Source organism: Lagopus muta, chromosome 8 (assembly GCF_023343835.1).
Source record: "Lagopus muta isolate bLagMut1 chromosome 8, bLagMut1 primary, whole genome shotgun sequence".
NCBI lineage: Eukaryota > Metazoa > Chordata > Aves > Galliformes > Phasianidae > Lagopus > Lagopus muta.
In genome coordinates, this window is record NC_064440.1 from 3,634,973 (window position 1) to 3,657,192 (window position 22,220).

The 22,220-nt window shown below is 42.6% G+C and overlaps 1 protein-coding gene across 12 annotated transcripts in view; it reads left to right on the forward strand.

Moving 5' to 3' along the window:
• The window catches only part of GTDC1 (glycosyltransferase like domain containing 1), a 174,850-nt gene extending 153,211 nt beyond the window's left edge, over positions 1-21,639 (forward strand). For 5 of the 12 annotated variants that reach the window (XM_048952887.1, XM_048952885.1, XM_048952882.1 and 2 more), the window contains 3 exons: positions 1,670-1,740; positions 2,455-2,546; positions 9,481-21,634. In XM_048952887.1, the coding sequence (XP_048808844.1) occupies positions 1,670-1,740; positions 2,455-2,546; positions 9,481-9,564 (247 nt within the window). In that variant the 3' untranslated portion in view covers positions 9,565-21,634. Of the gene's footprint in view, positions 1-1,669; positions 1,741-2,454; positions 2,547-9,480 lie in introns of all 12 variants that reach the window. The other 7 variants (XM_048952892.1, XM_048952891.1, XR_007378524.1 and 4 more) reach the window with 6 other exon arrangements.
• The last annotated feature ends 581 nt before the right edge of the window (positions 21,640-22,220 follow it).

Genomic DNA, 22,220 nt, shown 5'->3' on the forward strand with positions numbered 1-22,220 from the left:
TGTGATCCTGATGGAGGTTTCTTGTACGGGGAAGCTGTGTGCACAAGCGATGACTCAGACTGCATCTTGGCCTGCAGTTTTGTTGGAGGGAGCTGCTCTTTTTTTTCGTGCAGGCGATACGATTAAAAAGCAAATATTTTAACATAACTTAGTGATCTGAGCTATTACCGAAATGTCCACATTTTCGCTCTTTTTTTTTTTTTTTTTCCCCCTAGATTAAAGAAAACTTTAAAAATCTATTTGCTTTGACATATGACACAATATTTAAGAACTGAAATCATCAATTAAATCACACATCAGAAACATTTCCGTTTGGTAAAAAAAAAAAAAATATAGTGCTAGACGATGTACACTTTGAAATTGTTGTTAATGTTTAAAATGCAATCTGAAGTGCATATGTTATTTAAAAAAAAAAGCCACATAAATTACAAAATTTAAAAGTTTATGTAAAAACTAGCAATCATTGCTTAGCAAAAGCATTTGCAGGGGGATATATCTTTGGGTTCTGTGGATATGCGTAGTTTTCTAGCGTCAGGGCTGGTTGTGATATTCCTTATTTAATTTTTTGGCTCCTTAAAATGGATTCAAGCTAAAGGAAGAAGGGTTTGGTCTGCACTGGCCTGAGTGCCTGTAATAAAGCCAACGTGTCCATGAATGCAGCAAAAGCTTTTTGGGCTGTTCCTGAGAATGAAAGGTGAACACTGACAGAGTTTCAGAGCTTGGGAAACCGAGGGAAAGTGAAGCTAAAAATAAAGTCCTCGTATGGTCAGCATGTTGGAGGAAATTCAAAGCCTCTCATCAAATAAACATATTTAAAGAAGTGTTTTGAATTTCGGTGTGTAATTTCTGGCCAACAGAAATTACGGTTGTATCTTTAGGGGGACATTATGTCACATCAGTGGTCATTCTGCAAAAACAAAAAAATAAACTGCAAACTTGATGCCTTAACCCGTTCTGCTGTTAAAATGCAGGCAGGAATGGGATTGCTTTTCTTAGAGTCACTGCTAGGAAACTTTGTGCCATTGTGTCGCAGTTCCAAAATATTTGGGCTCCATGTTATGGCAGATACATAAACCAGCCCTAGAAAAAAACAAACCCTCAAAGCATCACCAGGAGGACCTTGGTATTTATTACAAAGAGTTTGTGTCCTGATAAAGAAAGAGAGTGATCTGAAGCTCGTGCTAGCACTGGAATATCCCAGCACAAAGCGTGCTGCGTGTTGTTCCTGGGGCCATTTCATTGCAGCCTTTCGAGTCCGAGTGTGCAACAGGAGCATCTCTGTGGCTACACCCATAGGCACGTGCACGTATGCCCTCGTTTCTCTGCAGCATTATTAAGAGAAGCCGTCCATACTTCACCATGTTGTTACATGTGTCTGTCTGCTGATTATAAAATGTGTTAAGCAGTATTTAAAAAACAAAAAAATGCAGAGCTGCGCTTTGATTTATTCAGCGAACAAAACATATGCTCACTGTTCTGTTCTATGTAATTCATATGATCAATAAAATTTTCTTTCAAAAGAGCAACTTTGGCATTTAGAAGGATTGTGCTGCTGAGCAGGAAAATGTTTTGCTCGTGTTGCGTGCAGTCAACCTCTGTGGTCCTGCACCAAAGGAAGTTTTTGGCTCCCTGATGTCGTGCTCATCTTCTGATTGCTTTTAACCTTCAGGGTGGAAGCGGTGCATTGCGGCTGTTACCCGTTGTGTCCCAAGGCCTTGGTGTACCCGGAGATCTTCCCAGGTAGCTGCTTTGCTGCACACACTTCTGGTTGAAAGGCGATGCGTGATGCGTGCTAAAATGTAAAGTTTGAGTATAAACTCGAGCAAAAGCAATTGTTTATTTGGCAAGCCGACATGTTAGTGTTAAGGAGAATTTTATGTGTTTTAATACATTAGAAGAAGTTTATATTTGCCATCTGTTCTTTTAAGATAACACAAAAGCAAGTTTTGAAATAGCATTCTTCATTGTTAGCATACACAACCCATAATGATAGATTTTTGTTAGAAGGTCAGCGACGCTGCAATGGTTTGCAGATTTTTTTTTGAGATAGAGAAAAAAAAAAAAAGGAAAAAAGAAAAAGGAGGCCTGAAAATCACACCAAATTATTTAAACAATTTAATACTTAATAGTATGCAACTGCGATACGGGATACACACTAATGTTGTACCAGTTCTTTGAAAAATCTCATCACTAAATGTATCACATATGCATTGTGTTACATTAGAATAATGTATTTTAATCACCCAAAGGAGATGTCTAAACAGCACAACTACACAGTCTTATTTAGCATTAAACATCCTTGTGAGCTGAGGTAACCTTATAAAATCATGCTTAAATAATGTAAAACACGAGGCGGCACAGAGCAATATGCATTTTTAATTAGTAAAGTGACTAATATCGAGTGTGTGCTTTGAGGTTTTTGTTTCATTAAAAATGTATCTGTTTTTCCTGCAGCTGAATATCTGTATTCTACACCTGAACAGCTTTTTAAAAGGCTTCAGAATTTCTGCAAGAGACCTGATATTGTAAGGAAACATCTCTATAAGGTAGTTGTTGGGAAGAGTTTTACATGATATAATGCCATATTGAAGTACAAAGGCAAAGAAAAAACCCTTAAAACAACAACATTTAATTAACATACTAATGTTTAAAGGAAACATGCTAGGGAGGGATATTAGTCGTTACACTAACAAGGATTAATTAAACTAGATGCCGGTTGTATTAACCTAGGTCTTATGAAATACGTGCACTTAATGCATGCTACATGCTTTTTTTTCTTTTTTTTTTTTTTTAATTTATTGTTTTCTAAAATGACTGTCCTTTACATTGGGACCCAAGAGGCTTATAAAAATGAACCTGGATTAATGTAACTCATTAGTCTAAAAGGAAAATAAAAGAAAGATCCTACAATTATACTAATGAGGATAAACCTACCTTCCTATCCTAATTTAATCTTCAGTCCTCAAAACGTGCAGGTGCTGGCTATCAGGTAAGGATTCTCTGCCTTTTTGGAAATACCAGAATTCTTTTGATGACGGCGATTATTTTAGCTCCTTTTTTTTTTAAATGTTGAGCATAAATGCTTATTAGTACCGTGATGTCCTGGTGTTTATTGTGTCCCGTCCTTTGCCTTTACTTATCTGGAGAAAATACATGTTCAGTGGTAGATGTTCTGTTCCATTTTTGATCGAGTGTTCCATGCCAGACTGACTTTCCCAGCTTTAAGGTGTGGATTACATAGAGCACTAAATTGTACATTATTTCAGTAAAAACATATTGTTACACTATGCTGCTGTTAGAAAACAGCTGCTATTGTCTGCATGCTAATATCTAAGCTTGCAGCATTTTCTGCTCAGTTGCAGCTGTAAATGCTGGACATGCTGTGATCGGGGCAGATGTAAGTCACCTTTTTGTGACAAAGGTGCTTCAGATAGAATCTGTAACAGTCTGCATTCAGTCCTTCAAGGGAGCTCATGGGTTACCTGTGCAGTGCAAAAGCACACTCTTCTGCAGCACTGTAGCCACCCAGCATGCTGTTACTGAGCAAGTCGAGTCATCTCCTTCCCCATGCTGCCAGCACGCCTCACCGCTCTGCGTTCCTCTGAGGACCAGAAGCTGTGGTCTTGCTGTGTCTCGTCTGCCTCCCCACCCTTCTGCACACACATGGTGCAGGAGTGAGAGTTTAGCCCCAGTTTGACTCCTTATGTGACCTAAAAATAGACATTTACATAATGATACATCAAAGATGATGTCGTTTCTGCAGGAAACAGTTAAACTTCAAGAAAAAAAGGAGAGAACCAAAAATGCAATTTAACACCCAATTTCAAGCTCATTATCTTTCATTGTCTATTAACTTGGCAATGGTTCAGAAGGTAGCTCATAATAGTTTAAAATGCTGACTGAACACTTCCAGTGCTCAGCATTACTTCTGGAGTCAGTAGTGTTGTGTAGTTATACATGGTGGCTTCAAAGGGTAAACAGTCCTTAAACGTCTGCCTTGACATTTTCCTGTGCTTCCAGTCCAACAAATAGTTTTGGGTCTTCTCTGCACGTGTTCAGCCCCAGCTCCTAAAGAAAACCAAAGCTGGCACACCAAAAATGGGAATAGCAGCAGAACAAATACCGATATTAAATAGGATGGGTTCCAAATGTGGCGCAGGGATTGGTGTGCACGTGTGCCCCATGAGCAAAAGAACTAATCTGCTTTAAGGACGCTCTTCAAAAATAAAAGCCAACAAACATTCCTTGGAATTGTTGGCAGGCAGGTTGTCCATGGAAGAATTATCCCATGGGTGCCAATTCTGTCCCTTGTAGGCAGACTTGTGCTCCATCGTTCTCTGGGTGCAACAGGTAGCAATTGCACTGAGTGGGGATCGTTTTAAATTGAGTCAAGGGACTAATCCAATACCTGTGAACACCAGGGGAGGGATCCTGTTGTCTTTAATAGGCTTTGGATCAGCTCTGAGAATGCTGTTAGAGTTGTCTTTTGTACCTACACCCACGTACACTAAGTCTGTATTTTGCCCTGAAACTGTCCCTGAAACCTAGAGAAGTGCTAGCTTAGGTAAGTGCTGCTAATGGAATTAGAGGTGGAATTATGCTTCTTTTAAGGAAGCTGGAGAGAGTGAAATCATGAAATCGCTTCCACTTTCTTCAGATTGGTGTAATGTTTTATACTATACAGCAAAATTTGCCAACTGGCTGCTTCTCTTCCAGACACCTTCCTGCCGAAGTCCATACAGTAGCTGTGCAGTCGTGACAAAAAAGCAAATAATGCTGTTCTTTATTGCTTGGAGATTCTGCTTTATAGATCAGAAAGCAATCATCATCAGAAGTACTTTGAGTTATCTTTTTACATACTGTTGTTGTTTTATTACTGAGGATATCCATAATAATTAGACAGCGGTCTCATTAAACAGGCAGTTATTCCCCCGGTTGTCCTCAGTGCTTGTGCAGCAAAGTTTGGGGCAAAAAGAAGATGAATGGCAGCGGGGCAGCCAGGTTAGGGAGCCAGACACGGTGAATATCCCTGTGACAGTGCACAGACCCACGTATTAAACTGTAATAGCTTAATTCCATTCATGCTGGCAGACTTTTAAAAATGTCCATAATGTAAGCACCTACGAAAGGCTTTCCAAATGACACATTGCTTACCCTGGGTATTCTCACAGCGCCAGGGCTGGTTCATTTGCATTTCCACACTGCCTTCTACCAGTCGTTAAGAGAAGATCGAGATTCGTGGAAACCAAACCACATTTGTTATCAATTATTTGTTCTAGTTTTAGGGAATCAAAAGTTCCTCTTTGGTTCTCGGTGTGCGTGGTTGCTAAATTAAGTGCCAAAGTGAAGCCAGTATGAACAACAGGGCATCGGTTTCCATTGGAGCACACCACAAGACCTCTCAGTATTTGCAAGCTCCCTTGAAAAAAAAAAAAAAAGAATACATACACACACACACATATATATATATATAGGGCAAAGCATTTGTTTCTGCATTATTTTCTTGAAGTTTACCTTTCAGTTCCCTCACTTCAGTTTCTTAATTTAAAACAGCATGTATAAAGATTATACAGTGGAAAGGGACAAGAAGAGTTGCCAAAAGCCAGGCATGGAAGGAGCTGACAACTTTAAATAATCTCTCCCAGCCCTCCCAGCTGAATGAGTGCTGGTTGACATGCTGTCAGCTTCAGTTCCTGCAGAAAAATTCTACTCTCACTCATGCTTGTTTAACAGAGAAAAGAATTTGGCCCACTTTCTGACATTCATCTTCTCATTTCCATCACACTACAGAAGCTCACCTGCTTATGAAAAGACACATGGTGTGATTTTTTTTTTCTTTTTACACCACTGTAGAAGATAAAGAACCATGTTGAATTCAAAGGGATTAAACTGCTGTAAAATCAAATTAAGAGCCCAGTTAGACCTTAGACATCTGAATTGTTCCAGTCTCAAGATTTGCCTGATTAGGGCAGTTCTAACAAACCTTTCTCCTTTTTTCTTTTGTCTTTTTTTTCATCCTTCTCTTTTTGCTCCAATTGACATAAAGCATTTACTTCAATGTTTCAGGCAAACAGATAGAAGTTCCTTTCTGGTCCAGCTCTGATATCTGGGCACGGTTAGGTGGCAAAAGGCATCCCCAGCAACTTGTTGCGCCTGCACGCAGCTGCCCTCAGCCAGCTCAGTGAGGTTAGTGTGGGCTGACCCTGTTGCATGGAGCATAAGTTCTTCATAGTTCTTGCACAGGCCATGTAAGAGCCAGAAATGATGAATCTGCCTTTGCACATCCCCACTACCCAGCAGAACTCTACAAAAATGCATTTCTCTGTAGGGAAATGCTACATAACAGACATTCAGGCCCTGGGAGACCTCTGTCCTTTACTTTTCTTGGCTTTCTGCAGCAAGGCAAGTGTGTGTTTGCAGATGGCATTCCAGGCTTTGCCTTCCCAAGCTCCACACCTTCACCTGCATTGAGTGTCTCCTTGTTCTAGAGCTGTTTGCCTGCATGCAGAAGCTCTCACTCCATCTTTTCCATATCATTCATTATTGTGTAAACGTTTGTCAAACACTTACAGTATCCTGGACTTTTCAGTCTCTCCTCGTGAATGTTATTCCATGTTTATATTCTTATCTGCCATCATTCAAGCCATTCTGATGCTTGAGAGCTGTTTTTGTGCTGGTGTGATCATTACTTTACAGAGTATTCTAGGCCATGCCATCAATTTATGTGATATGTTGTACTCTGTGATAATTTTCAACCTGCTCCTTATGGAGCTGAACAAACTGTTTACTTTTTAACCGTGAATGTATATTGAGCAGATGTTTGCTTACAGTGTTCTCCAGATCTTTTGTCCTGAGCTGATAAAGTTAATTTAGAGCTCTACAGGCTGCATGAATAGTACAAATATTTCCATCCATCCTGCTGACTTTCCATTCATCTACAGAGCAATTTTGCAGAGGCAAAAAGAGGCATCTACCTGGTTGGTATGAGGTGCAAGTCGACAGGTTGGAAGCACAAAACTGTGTCTGTTCATAGAGTGATAGAATCATAAAATCATTTCAGTTGAAAGAGTCCTCTGAAGACCATCTGGTCCAACTCCCCTCATGTGCTCATAGTCCCATCCAGCCTGACCTTGGATGTCTTCAGGAACGGGGCATCCACCACCTCTCTGGACAACTTCTCCTGATGCTCCGTTTCCAGCAAGTGTCATTTAAAGTGGTTTCAGAGATGGTGTAGCCCTGCTTTTCACAACCTGTAGGGAAAGGTTATGGCAGCTAGGAACTCTGGAGCACAGTGTGCTACATTATCCATCTCTTTGTCATTGCTAGGAAGAGCTGCTTAAGAATGGGTTCCAAGTAGGATATATGTAAGATTCTAAGTAGGATGTATGAGATCAAGACTTTTTATGTAGAAGAAGACGTTGATTACTTACTTAGATTAGCAGACCGTGGGTAATTTAGGAAGGGACCTCTGGAAATCATCTGGTCCAGCCTCTGCTCAAAGCAGGGCCAGCTTCAAAGTAGGATGGATTAAGCTGCTCAGGCTTGTATTGAGGCTAGACTGAAGTCTTCACATTTTTCATTCCTATATGTAATTCTGTCGTAGTCAAAGATCTAGCTAGCTTAGAGAAAGAAATCTCTTCTGGAGCATGGGATCAATTTTATGTATTTTGGGACAACCTGAGGTCCACAGGCTGTATGTGAGTCCAGAGAAAGCTTCAGTAGAGTGAGTTCTGCTATCTTGTGTGGCTGTTCACAGTAATAGCAATGGCTTATCAGGGACTGTGAGAGTTGCCTGCTAGGTCATTCTGGATCCCAGCATATGCTGAGTATCTCGTTGTTGCTGAGTTGTTTGCTAGGAAGCAGAAATGTCCACTCCACCTATTCCCAGGGCTTGCTTTGCTCTTCCTCTCCGAGATAGAGATATATATGGGAGCTTTCAGCTCTCTGAATCACAGAATCACAGAATTGTAGGGGTTGGAAGGGACCTCCAGAGATCATCGAGTCCAACCCCCCTGCCAAAGCAGGTTCCCAACAGCAGGTCGCACAGGTAGGCATCCAGGCAGGTCTTGAACATCTCCAGAGAAGGAGACTCCACCACCTCCCTGAAGATTCTGGCCTACAGTTCATGGAAGTTGGCTATGCTTGTGGAGCAGGAAGAAAGCATTCATGAAGAAAACAGTTGTGTGCACATCTTTCAGCATAAGCAGCAGGACTTTGAACTATGTATTATAACCATATTAGATAGCTTCAGTTTAGTTTTAGAAAGTAAATGAAAGCTGGCAGACGAACCGTAGCCGCCACGAAAGAGTAGATGAAGAAATGAGTCAAAGGAAATGTGAATGACTTTGAAAGAAGAGTTGCAAAAAGCATGAAAACTTTTGGGTTATCAGTAAAGTGTATCTAAACTGCCTACAGAAAGAAAGCCTGAAACTGCTCTCCTAGTTTTGTGGATGATCAATGTGTTCTGAACCTTCCCTTCCCAGTGGAAGGGCATCTTGCATAATTCACATCCAACATTTATGGTTTTGTTTAAAGATAGAATAAATGAGTTTTAAACGGCCAATAATAGAAACCGTGGCTTGTTCAGAAAGGTTCATTCAGGGAAATACTCTTCTGAGGAGTATTGTATAGCTCTGACTCGGTCCTCACAGTGCACCCAGTTCATGTAAAATAATGCTGTCTTTTGATGGTGGCTTCCAAAGGTGGTTGGAGTCTGAAAGTTGAGCTCAAAAAGTAATTACTACAAGCTGCTTTCCACCTTGATTCTTCCTTAATACTCACGGAAAGAAGGAGCTGGGTCACAGAGTAAAGCTGACCTGTTACAGTTTGGCTCTGTAAATTGCTCTGCTTTCTTGCACACCGAATCTCAGCTTTTGTGCTGAAGAATAATTTTTAATTCTTGATTTTGTAAGGTAATTTTAAGAACACGCATAAAATGTGTGCCCAATCAGTACAGTGAGCTCGAGCTGCAGCTATCCTGAACCAGCAGGTCTGAATGGATGAACTGTCCTTACTGAATTCTGAATGTTAACCCTGAAGTCTAATGATGGCAAGCGTAAATGTTGATTATTTCTGTCATGCTCACAGGACACAAGAGACAAAAAAGTTGGTTATATCATAGCAGATACTGCAGTGCTACTGACACCTCGCTGTGCTGTCTCTTCATGCAAAGATCTTGCTTTATGTGAAAACTTTGCTACTCATGATGATTTTTGTCTCTGCATATTTAGGAACTGAATCACGTTCTATTCCTTGAAAATACGAGTGCTCAGACTTTTGCAGAGTTATCACTCATACAGAAAATGAGCTGCATCTTTCTTTAGGATACGGGGCCGTGCTGGGACAGCACTGGGACAACCCTTGGCATGTGGCAGTGGGGTCAGAGTGGAGGAAGAGTGGTTCTGGGTGCTGCCAAGGCTGTTGAGGTCCCTTCTGTGTCCCAGCAGCTCACGTTTTCTCCATGTGCTCTCTTCCTCGTAGGGCGAGATGGCTGGCTTTTCCTGGGCAGCGCTCCGTGGTAAATTCAGGTCTCTGCTCGCAGCAGAACCGAAAGAAGATTTGTGACAGATGGGGCTAAGTCACAAACTTGCAGCCTCAGGCAGAATTGTGGAAGTTTCCAGAGTGTGCCCATATTTACCTGATCAGAGAGAAAAGAAAATCTGCAGAGGAAGCCGAGCCTGGCTGCTTGTCATAGCTGACACAGAGCCATCTGCCACAAACCTGTGGCGGCTTCAGATCTCCAATCCCTGCCACCACCCCAGCTCAAATTAAATACAGATTCTTAGAGACGTTATGATGGTTACACATGTCCTCGGCATCACATGCAGGAGACTGTTCAAAAAAAATATGTGGCCTGTTGTATAACCGCACTCATGTATCCCATATGTGGTGCCACATTGAATTTCCGGTTGAATCTGTTTTTATCCTTTGTACTGGATGACATGGTGCCTGAATTCTTTCTTTTCGCCGACACGATGGCAGCCAAGCTGCAGCTTCAAACGCTCACACTTGGCTGGGTTTCTACCTAGGTTGCCAGGTTATCATTGGAGCCTTATTGTGTCCTCAAAGGGCCACAGGGCCTGAAAGGAGGATCCGAGTGCTACCGGACTAATTGGGCAGCCATCTCAGAATTGTTTGTAGGCAAAGGGCTGCTTTAGCACTTTTCTTTTTGCAAATTAATGACTCTCTGGCACAGGGGTTTTTAAGTGAAGGTATTAATAAGGGGTCTGGCAGGTAATCCCATGATTCGCGGAGTTACATTTGCATTTAATTAATCTTAAAGAAAGCTGAAAGATAAACAGCTGTAATTCAAACTAGCATGGGAAATATGCTACGTGGTGCCATCTATCCGATAAAATGAAAGCTGAGACACTTGTTTTATTTCTCTCAAGGATGGAGAACAAACAGATAACAGCCAAAATACTTCCAATAAAAAGTAGTAGTTGGAATGTAACGGCCGTTCATCAAGCATCTTTGCATCCCGTTACGAATACAGTCTTTTAAAGATAAATCACTTATGATTCCAGCAGTCAAGCTTCTATATTTGTTGATGTAAAATGTTTTGAAGATGGAGATTGTACAATAAATTTTTAATAAAGTGCCCACTGCAATTTTTAATTAGCATATCTCATTCATGTATAAGTGTGTACATCTATCTGTATGTTTATCAGTATGCACATCCTTGTGTCAGAGTCAATGAATGCAATTGTGTCTTTATCTGATGAAGTTGAATCTGCTTTGCAAGTGGTAATAAAATGTTCTGACAATTCCAAGATTTTCGACAGTGTTCTGGGAAGAAGCAGGAAGAAGATTCCCAGGAAATCATCGTGATGTAGAGGATGGCCAGACCTCTCTACAGACAGGTACGGTTCCAGCTCCCCTCCCCAGAAGCCCAAGGGAGATCCAATGGCATATGATTAAGTGTTCGGGTGTTTTCTGGCACTGCCGAGTTGTAATTTTGCTGTGATCACTTGTCTTACATGTTGGTTTCTCTCTGTTTCTGCTCGATCAAAGCCCAGCCTGGCTGTAGACATGGAATGTGGTCTTCTCAAGGAAACATGCATGAGTGCGGTCCTCGCATTTGGTAGAGCCAAGTAACAGGACTTCTTGTCTTCACTAATGCTAACACTCCTTGCACCAGCAAGAATAAATCAGGTGACTTATTTTATTTTTTTTTTTACTATTGGGGAAACTGAGGCATGGTACAGAGAAGATGAATTCCTCCAGGTTTTGCAGCGAGATGCTCTCCAAACTAATGCAAGAGAGAGAGGAGATGCTGTGACCTCACGCCATGGCTTGTGGCAAGCAGGCTGCACATGCTGTGCTAGGAGACTCAGTGCTCAGTGGTTTAGGGATACAAGTCCTACTGCCTGCAGTGTGTGCCCCCGTCACTAGAGGTGCCCACCTCCTCCAGGCTGGGGCCCTACTTTGCTTTAGTTACTGAGCAGTGGCACTCAACCATTCCTAGCTGTGGCTGAAGCATTGTCTGGATGGAAATTTTTTGCCTCAGAATTACAAACCCCTGCAAATAAGGTTTTATAATAGAAACACAGAGCTTTAATTGTAGAGTAACAAATAGCAATGCTGCATTATATGATGATAACTTCTTTACATTGCTAGTGAATATTCACGGCCCATCCAAGGATACTTTCATGTGTGCTGCATCCCCCAGGCCCAGGAGGTTGACCTGGTACCTGGGCGTGCTGCAAGGTCCCCAGTCAGTGGGGTGATGCTAGGCTTCATCCAGGTGGTCTGGGCAATATTTCCCTGATGGAGGATCCCCCAGCCCGGGTGCAAAACCACCTCGGGAGTTTTGGCTGCTGGAGCCAAATGCAGGCAGCCACTGTGCTGCTTCATTTGAAGCCCTGGCTTCAAAAGGTCACCATGACAAATTGGGATCTCTTTCCCATTGTTCCTACATACACGAGTAATCTGTGAAAGTGCAGAGCAGATCTTATAAGTAAAATGACAGAATTAGCCCTTGACTTACTCCTGTATTTATCTATGTTTCACCTGCGTTGACACAGCAGCTGTGGGCACAGCTGAAGCAGAGCAGGTTTCTGACTCCGACCAGACAGCTCCTTACTCCTGCATCAGTACAGCCCAGGCAACTAATCCTACAATCCCTTTGTCTTAGTATTTGAGATCACAGGAAACACAGGTTTATTCCACATGAGAATTGCCTCTCTCCACGTAATAGAAAAGAAAATCCTAAAATAACGAGGGCATTTTGGTGAGCAGCGTGCAGCACCGCCGGCCCTGCTCCGTGTCTGCAGCGCCCAGACCTCTGCCTTCGCTCCAAGCTGTTCTGAATTAGGAGGCTCGATTCTTCTAATTGCATTTTTAAAGACCGAGCCAGCAGTTCATTAGAAACCGTGGAGCAAATTCTGCTTCTCTATTACACCAATATAAATCTTGAATGAATTTATATCAGGATAACTGGGAGGGCGGAATGTACCTCCCATATTGTTCTTCAGATTATTAAAAGTTACAGGGCCTCGAAAATTAAATTCACCTTTCCCCACTCGAGCCACTCGGGCTTTGTTTTTCTTCCAGTATGGACAGTTGTAATGAATTAGTCCGTCCCATTTCAGCTCATAGTCACTTTTAAGTTTGGTTCTCATCCACTAGCCCGGGACTAGCCTGTGTGGAAAGGACCAGGGGGCATTTTCTTTCAAACAAATTGCTTTCATGGGAATAATTTCCTCGAGAATTATATTAAAACATTTCCATGAACCCCTGATTTTGCAAAAATATTTTCCTCTTCTCTGTCCTTGATGGAGGGGAGTAGGCATTTCTTTATTTGCAGATATAAATGAGCACCTTAATGAAAGTCCTTCAGAATGTTACCCTCTAATGGGCTAGCCTTATTTAACTGGAATACTTCTGAAATGATTCAGCCTGGTAAGCCAGGCTTCATCTTGAAGGAAAATTTTGCCTCTGAGTTATGAACCCTTGCAAATAAGGTTTTATAATAGAAACACTGTCAGAACTTTAATTACGGAGTAATAAATAGCAATGCTGCATTATCTTCTGATATTTCTTTACATTCTGAACGAATATACACAGCTGTTGCTGGAAACTGATAATCAACTGCTATGGAACTGTGCTGCAACTTAGCACACAGCCGGCGTGGAGGCAGCAAGCGGCAGCGGGAGGAGGAGGAGGAGGAGGAGGAGGAAGGGGGACAGCGGCTGTTGGAGCAGAGCAGAGGCATCAGGAATGTGGTGCTGGCACTGGGGCTGAGTGGATGGTGATGGGGACAGAGAGGGGTGAAATGGGACCGATGGAAGCTAAAGAAAAAAATAATAAGGAAATAATAATAATTATTATTATTATAGTGGGCTTAGCGTGAGGCAGGGGCTGATGCTGGTGGTGAGCTCCACACAGCTCCATGCATCCCGGTCCCCCACCTCTCTCCTGCCACTCATCATTATTTCCCTGTGCTGCTCGTGTTTGAAATTCGCCTCCTTCGGTGGCAGCTCTCAGTACGGTCTGGTCCAAATGCAGTCCTTCTATGCTGCCCAGGTACCCCAGGACCAGAGCACTGCCCACGGCTTGGGTTGGGCAACCCAGCCCCACACATGCCCCAAACCACCTCCAATGCCCCCCAAAACCCAACTCAAAACAGCGGCGGAGTGCGGGCGAGGAGGAAAGGGAGGGCTGCATGCGGAGGCTTAACCCTTTGAGCTTTGCAAGCAAAACAAGGAAATCGTCAGGAAGGCATGTCTGTAAACAATGATAATTAGGCTTTTCAAAAATCGTAACGCTGATTAAAATCTCCGATTCATTATTTATTCATCACAGAGCCTCTTTGCAGACCTGGGAATAGTGATTAAAACCGAAGTGCTCTTCGCATTCGAGAGGCACCCAAAAAGGGGTTAACGCAGAGGAAAGAGGAAACCGAGCGGGCAGAATCCTGCCTTCAGAACCAGCACTTTCTCCTGGCGGGAGCCCTCCCATTCCCCCAAATTTTGGTATCGCTGCATGTTTCTCATCCTGAGTACAAGTGTTAGACTGGATCCAGTTGGTACTCAAATTGCAAACACACTTTCACTCCTAGGAACGCCGGGCAAAGGGAACTTCTTTTAACTCCATCATGGCAGGCTAGGCAGCCAATGCACAGCTGATGGCCAGCATGCCAAGTATGGTGCGAAGATCCGTTGTTTACAGCGAGGCGTTAGGCGAGCACAAAGGCTCAGACTGTCTAAGCTACAATTTGTGCCTCATCCCATTACGGCTCCCCTAAAAGGCCCGTGCCGTTGTAGGTAACGTGTGCGCAGAACATATTTCTTTCTGTTGATTTTAGTTTGCTTTAATTCAATACACACTCTTGTTTACTTTTTAAAATTTAAATAAATGTCAGCATTGTATAATTTCTATGTTAACAAAGCAGTGAGCAAAATCCCTTGTATGTTTATAAAATATTATTGTTTAATTCACATAGTTTAGGAATTCCAAATGTTGAGAATAGGAAGGAGGCCAAATACCATCTGTTTATAACTATGATGCATCATCATATGTGTACTTTAAAAAAGAGGGAGGAAAAAAAAAAAAAGCTTGGTCCATCATGCCACTGTTCTGTCTGTTGGGAATATGGTGAGGATTTAAAAGTGCTTGCTGCAATTGGTGAGAGATTTCCACACGGAGGAACTCAGAGCAGGGACGGTGCCGAAGTTGCTCACTTCTGTGCTCCCCTTGGAAGAACTGAATGCAGTGCTCACATGCACAGATTCAGGCGCTGTCTCCCAGCCCTGACGTTCCCCCATTCAAAAGAAAAGATGTGGGTTTTTTTTTTAACTCCTTTTAGATGTAGGGGATGCGTGTGTGTTTGTGGGTTCGCTTCCAGCTGGTGCAGGCATTTGCATCCCTGGATTTTTAAGGACAGAAGAAAGGCGCACGGATTTTGTAGCCTCTTGCAAAGCACAGCCCAGAGACCATCATTCAACCGATTCTTTAAATATTTTTTGTTCTTTTTTTTTTTTCATTATTAAATCAAATGTTTGCAAGTTTCGGTCCAAGATAAAAGAGGTCCTTGTTAAAAATAATGCATTCCACGCTGCAGAGCTGTGTGCAATGAGCATTTTAAAGAGAAGGTATTCTGCAGGCTTAAAAACAAAGAGAGTATCTCCAAGTTAAGTCGATAAGAAGATTTTTTTTTTCCAACCCCAAGTTAATTAGCTGGGACGTCAAGCCTCATAGTCATCTTCCTACCTTCCAGGAGCTGAAGAATCCCCACTAAATGTACTTAAACTTCCTAGCGAGGGCCGGTGAGATGAATGCGGAGATTAGGGCGAGCATTACTGTGCCTCCCCAGTGCATCCCAGCTGCAGCTCATCCCGCTGCTGATAATGATGCTCAGAGTCACTGAGGTGCTCTCTGAGGCTCGCACATGGGGTCCCGTCCCCAGGGAGGAGGAATAATAGCAGTGCTCGGGTGGTGCGGGGGGGTAAGCACAGTTCTGCGCTTCTCTTGGCCTGGTGTGCGGTGACTTGGCGGTGATGCTGATTTAGTGAATGGAGAGGTGTGCTCAGGGTGGGGACTGCGATTCCCTGGTGGAGCAGGAGGGTTTGCTTTGTGTTCACCAGCAGGAAAAAAAGAAAAGCACAGGTGAAAGAGAACACGTCGGGGCTTGCTGGCAGAGGGCCGTTGCAGTATGAAACATTTTATGGCCAACCCGCAGCGATTTCTGTCATGCCACAATTCAGCATACTGTGCACTTTGCTGAAATGCCTCTGACTTTGTTTTTGAACTCCTTCGTTTCTACTGTTACATGTAAGTGGCAGCATCTTGAATTGCTTAGCTACACCGGATAGAAAGTTACAGCTCCGTGGTGCAAGTGCCCTTCTTCTACATCTCCCATTGTACATCAATCGTTTAAAGCAGCAGGTAGTTCACTACCTTAAAAGACATTATTATTATTATTACCTTTATTAAATTAGATAAAGAAAATGCACTGCACACCTTCCCCGGGAATCACAGAGTCATAGAAGTGATTGAAAGCACCCTTTGCAGAGTGGGTTCCATTGGTGATTATTTGCTGCCGTGCAGTGCATTTAATCTGCTCAGGCCTGTGCTGCAGGAGTGAAAGGAAGAAAGGCAGGACAACAGGCACGCTCTGCCGTTGCAGAAATGCATAAATGTGAAATGTATACATTCCCAACCCAACCAGCCTCAGAAACTCAGGCATGCATTCCTGCATATTACCCCGTATTTTCCATGGCTATGCGATCCTTGGTCTCCCAAGCTGTGATAGCAATCACAGGGGCAGATTGTCCAATTACGATGTGCATACCTGTCCACCAGGGATTACATGCAGCCCTCGTGCTCGTTTATCACTTCATTTTTACACGCTGGAGTAGTTTTATGAGATACACTGGTAGAAGCAGTTTCAGAGGTTGCTAAATACAATGTTCATCGCACACTCGGCTTCATCCGGGGTGCTGAGGGTTGGTGCCAAGAGAGGGGCACTGCAGATCCCTCCCAAGCACGTGTATAAATTCAACAGTAGGGCTGCAGGTAAGTTAGGGGTTCATGTAGGCATTGTCACTTCTGCATCCATAGTGACAAAGAACCTGTTAATTTTATCTATTTATGCCTCTGACCTTCTGCAGGATAGCAGCTCTCCTGTGGGAGCACTGCAAAAGGGGGTTTGGGTAAAAAGGATTCGCCTTCCGATTTGTTTGCATTTAGGAAGGCAGAAAAAAAGAAAAGAAAGAAAGAAGGCTGGAATGTGTCTCTGTTTAGGGTTACAGGTTTGCAGGTTTGGACATTATCCTGCAGAAATCCCAAGATCAGCAAAGCCTTTCATGTCAGAGTATTCGGCCAACAGGAACGCTGCCCCAAACTGCAGAGCTTAACACGTGGGTTTCTTTGCACACTCTGCATCGTGCAGTTCTTTGGCAAAATTTGGATGGGAATAGTTTGTCAATGCTATTAATAGAAATGTTTAATGCAGGAGTGTGCGACGTGATGAGCAGCCTTGGCAGGAGCCATACCCCGCCTGATTGCATTGTAATACTGTTTGATGCAGCAGTATGTTTGATCAGTTACAAGTGATGAGTATCATATCACATCAAACAATTTAATACAGTCTCATTGTATGGAATTATGGCTGCTGTCAATCAGCGTGTGGCCTATTCCTCACAGATCTGTCTTTGGGAGCCGCGATACAATTGCAGCTACGTACGCATTAATAAGTAAAGTGCTGCTGAAATTCCATGCAGACCTGTTGAGATTTTTGTTTCTCTTTCATGGTCTTTTTGTTTTGTTTCATTCTGTTTTTTTTTTCCTTTCTCAGCACGGGCTCTGCAATGAGTTCACCTGGTCAATAGGACAGCTGAGGGCCGGGTCCGGCTGCTTTGAAGAGAGCTTGGAAAACAGCTCAAAAAATGCATGGGAGTAGTGAATTTTGTTGTTGTGGGGATAAATCCACTGCACTTGTTTTCTGCTGAAGCTTCACAGCATCTCTTCCTTTGGCTTCCTTGGGGGGAGGAGAGGCTACCTATTAAAAATGCATATGTTTTGTCTTACTGCTTGGCGCACCTCGCTTGATAACCCCCTACTTTGATTTGGGGATGGCACTCTTTGAACTTAAAGTCTCTTCCTTAGGACTGATGTATTCAAGGTGCTGGAGGGGAAGCCCATGTCAGATGAAAGATCCGTATGTAAATAACAGCACGGAGGTGGGGTTTAAGGCATTCCACATTTTGCTATCAGTTTCAGACATGTGCTGCTCTAATGCTGGCTTTCCTTGCAAAATCTCCAAGTACCTAATGGGGCATAAGGCTTTTAATGAGGCCGTACAGCCATGGGGTCACGCTGTGTTATGTGGGAGCACCGATTGTACAGGAGCACTGATTTTGGGAACGTTGCTGATCGCGGTCCAGGAGACCAAGAGATGGCCTCTGTGCATAATGCCTGCACGGACAAATGGGTCCCATTGCGTTGGGTCACACATTCTGCCAATAGATGTGACATGGTGGAAGGCCAAATTTCAGCAGCCAATTCATGAGTGTAATGATGGTAACTTTGTCCATCTTTCCCTATGCTCTCAGCCTGCATATCTAAACAGCACCGGTACTTGAAAGGGAAACCTCAGAAGAAATTTTTAGAGACGCTAAAGGAAGTGATTGTTGACTTAATAAATGACACATTTCCTTCTACATAATGAATTATCCTGGAGGTTAAAACAAAGTGTACTTGCAGGGCTACAGATAGAAGTAAGGACCTTGGCAAGCTAAGAAATACTCCCGATGGGGACTGAAGTGGATGCTGAGCTGGGGTTGACCCTGGATTTGGAGGCATGAGGTGCCCAGTTTGCCATAAGGCAGTAGGTTGTCCTGTTTCCCATTTAATTCTGGAGCCTTGGGCCTGTTGCGGACTACAAAATAGCCATAATTATGGCCTGATTAATTCAGAACTGAAGAGCCTCATAGAATCATTTGAGTTGGAAGAGACCCTTAAGGGTATCTAGTCCAACTCCCCTGCAATGAACAGAGACACCTACAGCTCAACCGGGGTATTCAGAGGCCTGTCCAATCTGATGGCTGATGTGTTTTATAGTGCAAGGTAATGTAAAATAGCAAGTGTAAAATAATACGTGCGAGTGTGCTGATAGCAAAATGCTCTTCCTTCAGGCCTGGTAGCTATTAATGATGCTCTAGAATCACACAGCACCCAAAGCTGAGTATTGTCCTACCCCACTTTATCTCGTGCCAGGCTTTAATTGGCAATGGTTCCATCTGAGGCCATGATCCAGTCAAATCCGTCAACCCTCTGTGTGGTATTTAGATCAGAAAGCCCATTCAAGCAAGAGTAGCATGGGTCTGCTGCTAATCCACGGGAGGGCAGTACCTCTGCAAGGTGATTTGTAGATTATAAGGCCAAGAAAGGACTTTTTGGATCATCTGGTGTCACATGTATAACGTGAGCCATATGACTTCCTTCCATTAATTCCCATTTGAACCAGAAAACCTCATCCTCTACCGGCCTAAGAATTGACACTACAGCCTTTGGTATTATTAGATCAAGGATAGTTGCAGGAATTCTGTGCTCAGAGCAGAACTGTGTGTGTCCACTGATAAATGATCCCTGTGCTCACTTGGTGCTGTCCACCCAAGATAACCAAATCAGTGTTGCTAAAAAAATAACCCCACTTATAGTTTTAGCATTGGATATATATATAGTTCATAGCATTGGATTCCTCTCCATTCTATCGGTCTAAAGGAAAAGAAGACAAGAGAGAAAGCAGTGTTGTTGGTGTACTTTGTGAAACTATTGCTGACTGCTCACTGGGATGAAAGGCACTTTATGTATGATAATTTTCCAATTTCTTTACTTCAGAAAAATTGTTATTAGAGATGACCTTCCATAGGGTCAGCATTCCACGGTCTGGTTGTGTGCTAGGAGGTTAGGATACGAGAGTGGATGCCATTCCCCCACTACACATGGACATAATGAGCTCAGGGTTAGTTAGTGCAGTTGAAACTAAAATGTCAGGTTGTAAATATAAAGCAGGAAGAAAAAGAAGAATCCTGTCAAACATTAGCACTAACTTTTGCAGGATTCTCTCTCGTTTGTCCCATGTGTGCATCTCCTTATTGCCATGCAGCCTATGGAACCCGTGAGTGGAAGGTCACTTCCCGAATGGTAAAATATGTGTCTGATGAGAGGGGCTCTTTGGAATTCATGGTTCTGGATGCAGATACAGATGCATCTCACCGTGGATTTGAAAGCCCAGCATGAGGCCTTGTAAATGATAAAAATATGTGTATATTGGAATTATACACACAGGCATGCACGCATTGGTTAAATTGATGCTTGAACATCTACGTGTGTATATAATGTTCTGTACTGTGTTCTGAGAGATATTTATAAATAGGTTTTATATATATTTCTATTATCCACAGCTCTATGTGCGCGCATGTTATAAAATCTGGTTGGTTTGTTGGTTTTTGTTTTTTTTTTTCTGGTATGCTTTTTAGGTTTTCACGGGATAATATATTTGATTTCTCTTTAAATTAAATGAATTTATTTGTCTGCCTTTCCCTTAATGGAATCAGTTTTGATATACTCTTTGTTCATGCTGTTACAGGCTTCAGTCTAAGGGCTCTTTGTATTAACTTTTTTAAGTTACATTACAAAGAGGTTTTAAGATTTCCCAACAGGCTTTTATTTAACCGGGGCTTTTGATCTCAAACCTGCTGGGGCCTAGTGAAATCCTTACCAATTCTCCAGTAACTCCTCACTATTGGAATTTGAAAAGACCCACCTGAAGGATTTAACTCGCTGTATGGCTTCAGCCATCCTTTAGATGCTTCTATTCATGCAGACAGCAAGGGGGTCGAGGGCACCCTTTGTGATCCTCCAAGTAGCCTAAGGTGCCCTTTGCATAAGTTGTACTCCTGAGGAAATAAAAATCAGGAGGACACAAACCTATATACCTTATTTCCTGCTATCTTTACTTAAAGGAGGAGCGCAGGGGGTCTGCTTAACATCCTTTGCTACCTAAATACCTTTTGGACATGGGAACTCAATAAAGGAACTTTCATTGCATCCATTACCCTACTGCGGTGCATAGCAAATTAGATTTAAAAGGGTACTTTTTCCCTTACAGCTATTTCGATCGTTTTCTTTAAAATTTCAATTTAGTGTCTAGTGACAGAATGTGCATTAGAACTATATAGCACCAATTACACTAACTATGAACGTTATTTCAAAAGAATTAGTTATATTAAGTTATAGACAAACCGTTGGGGAAAAAGGTCAGGTTAGGGGGAAGAAAGAAAAAAAAAAAAAGAAAGGAAGGGGAAAAAAAAAAAAAAAAGGAGCTGTGCAATAATGTTTTAAAGGGAACAACGTGAAGTGAATGCTCTTTTTATTTTTTAATCCTTTCATTTCGTATAACCCACACCGAAATTTCACCGCTCTCTCAGTCCCTGCTGTTGGAGCAGGGGGGATGTCCTGCCCTCCTCTTGGCTCACAATAGGAAGCCTACAGCTGAGCCCTGTAGTGAAGAAACATCCCACTGAGAGATGGGATCGGATGCATGCTTGTCTCCTGGCCGATACCGAAGGCCACAGTGTAGGAGAAAGGAAAGGATGCTGGCAGACCCATCTCAAAAGAATATCATAACTAAGCACATTCTTGTCATAGTTTTGGTACCTATTTTCTGTTCCATATATATATAACACACATAACTCATCTATTACCTGAATTTGTGTTCGTTTTCTGAGACCCTTTATTTTGGTTTTTAATTTGATGTTATAATAAAACCAACCTGAAGTATGACATGCAACCCCAACCTACCTTCTTTTCTCACGACCCTTCTTCTCGTTTGTTTATTTGTTCTTGGTTTGTGGTTTTTTGTTTTAATTTCAAGGGATGTTTGGGTTACTTCTTTGTGAGCATTTGATGTGGACATGTATTGCACTGGATTTTTCACTTTTTTTTTTTTTTCCCTTAGATAAATAGAATAAAAACTATCAAATTTATTCCCTTTTTCTTACTGAGACCAGGTTTGAGACCTCTGCTTGAACTGTGCATGGCTTGGTTATTTCAATTTATAGGGATTCCTGGTGAATCATTTTTGTTTGTTTGACATCCTGTGGGATCAAGCTGCCATGAATTTTGAATGATCTGAAAACTGTGTAGTTTACTTCAGCTCAAACTGCCTTCCACTTGAAAACATAAATCAGTTCAGCTGAAATCCAGCCTGGGTCTTTTTCCTTTCTTTCTTCCTTTCTTTTTTTTTTTTCAACCCATGGGACTGGCCTCAGCCCCAGCTGTGCTGCTGCCCCTGGAAGAAGAGGAATCATAGATTCTTAGAATGACCAGGGTTGGAAAAGACCTCCAAGATCATTCAGTCCAACCATACAACTGCCACCAATATTTCCTCACTAAACCACATCCCTCAGTACGACATCTAAATGCTCCTTGAACACCTCCAGGGTTGGTGACTCCATCACCTACCTGGGCAGCCCATTCCCATGCCTGATCACTGATCCAGGGAAGAAATTTTTCCTAACATCCAACCTGAAGCTCCCCAAGAGGAGCTGATCTCATGTCCACATTGCCATTGGCCAAGTGCCCCATTGCTCTTCATCAGCTCTTGGCAAACAGTGGCTTCATAAGCAGCACCAAGCCCCTAACAGCCCCTTCTTCGTGTCCTGCCTGCCATTGCTTATGGGCAGGGGGAGATTTGCTGTATGGATTCTCAT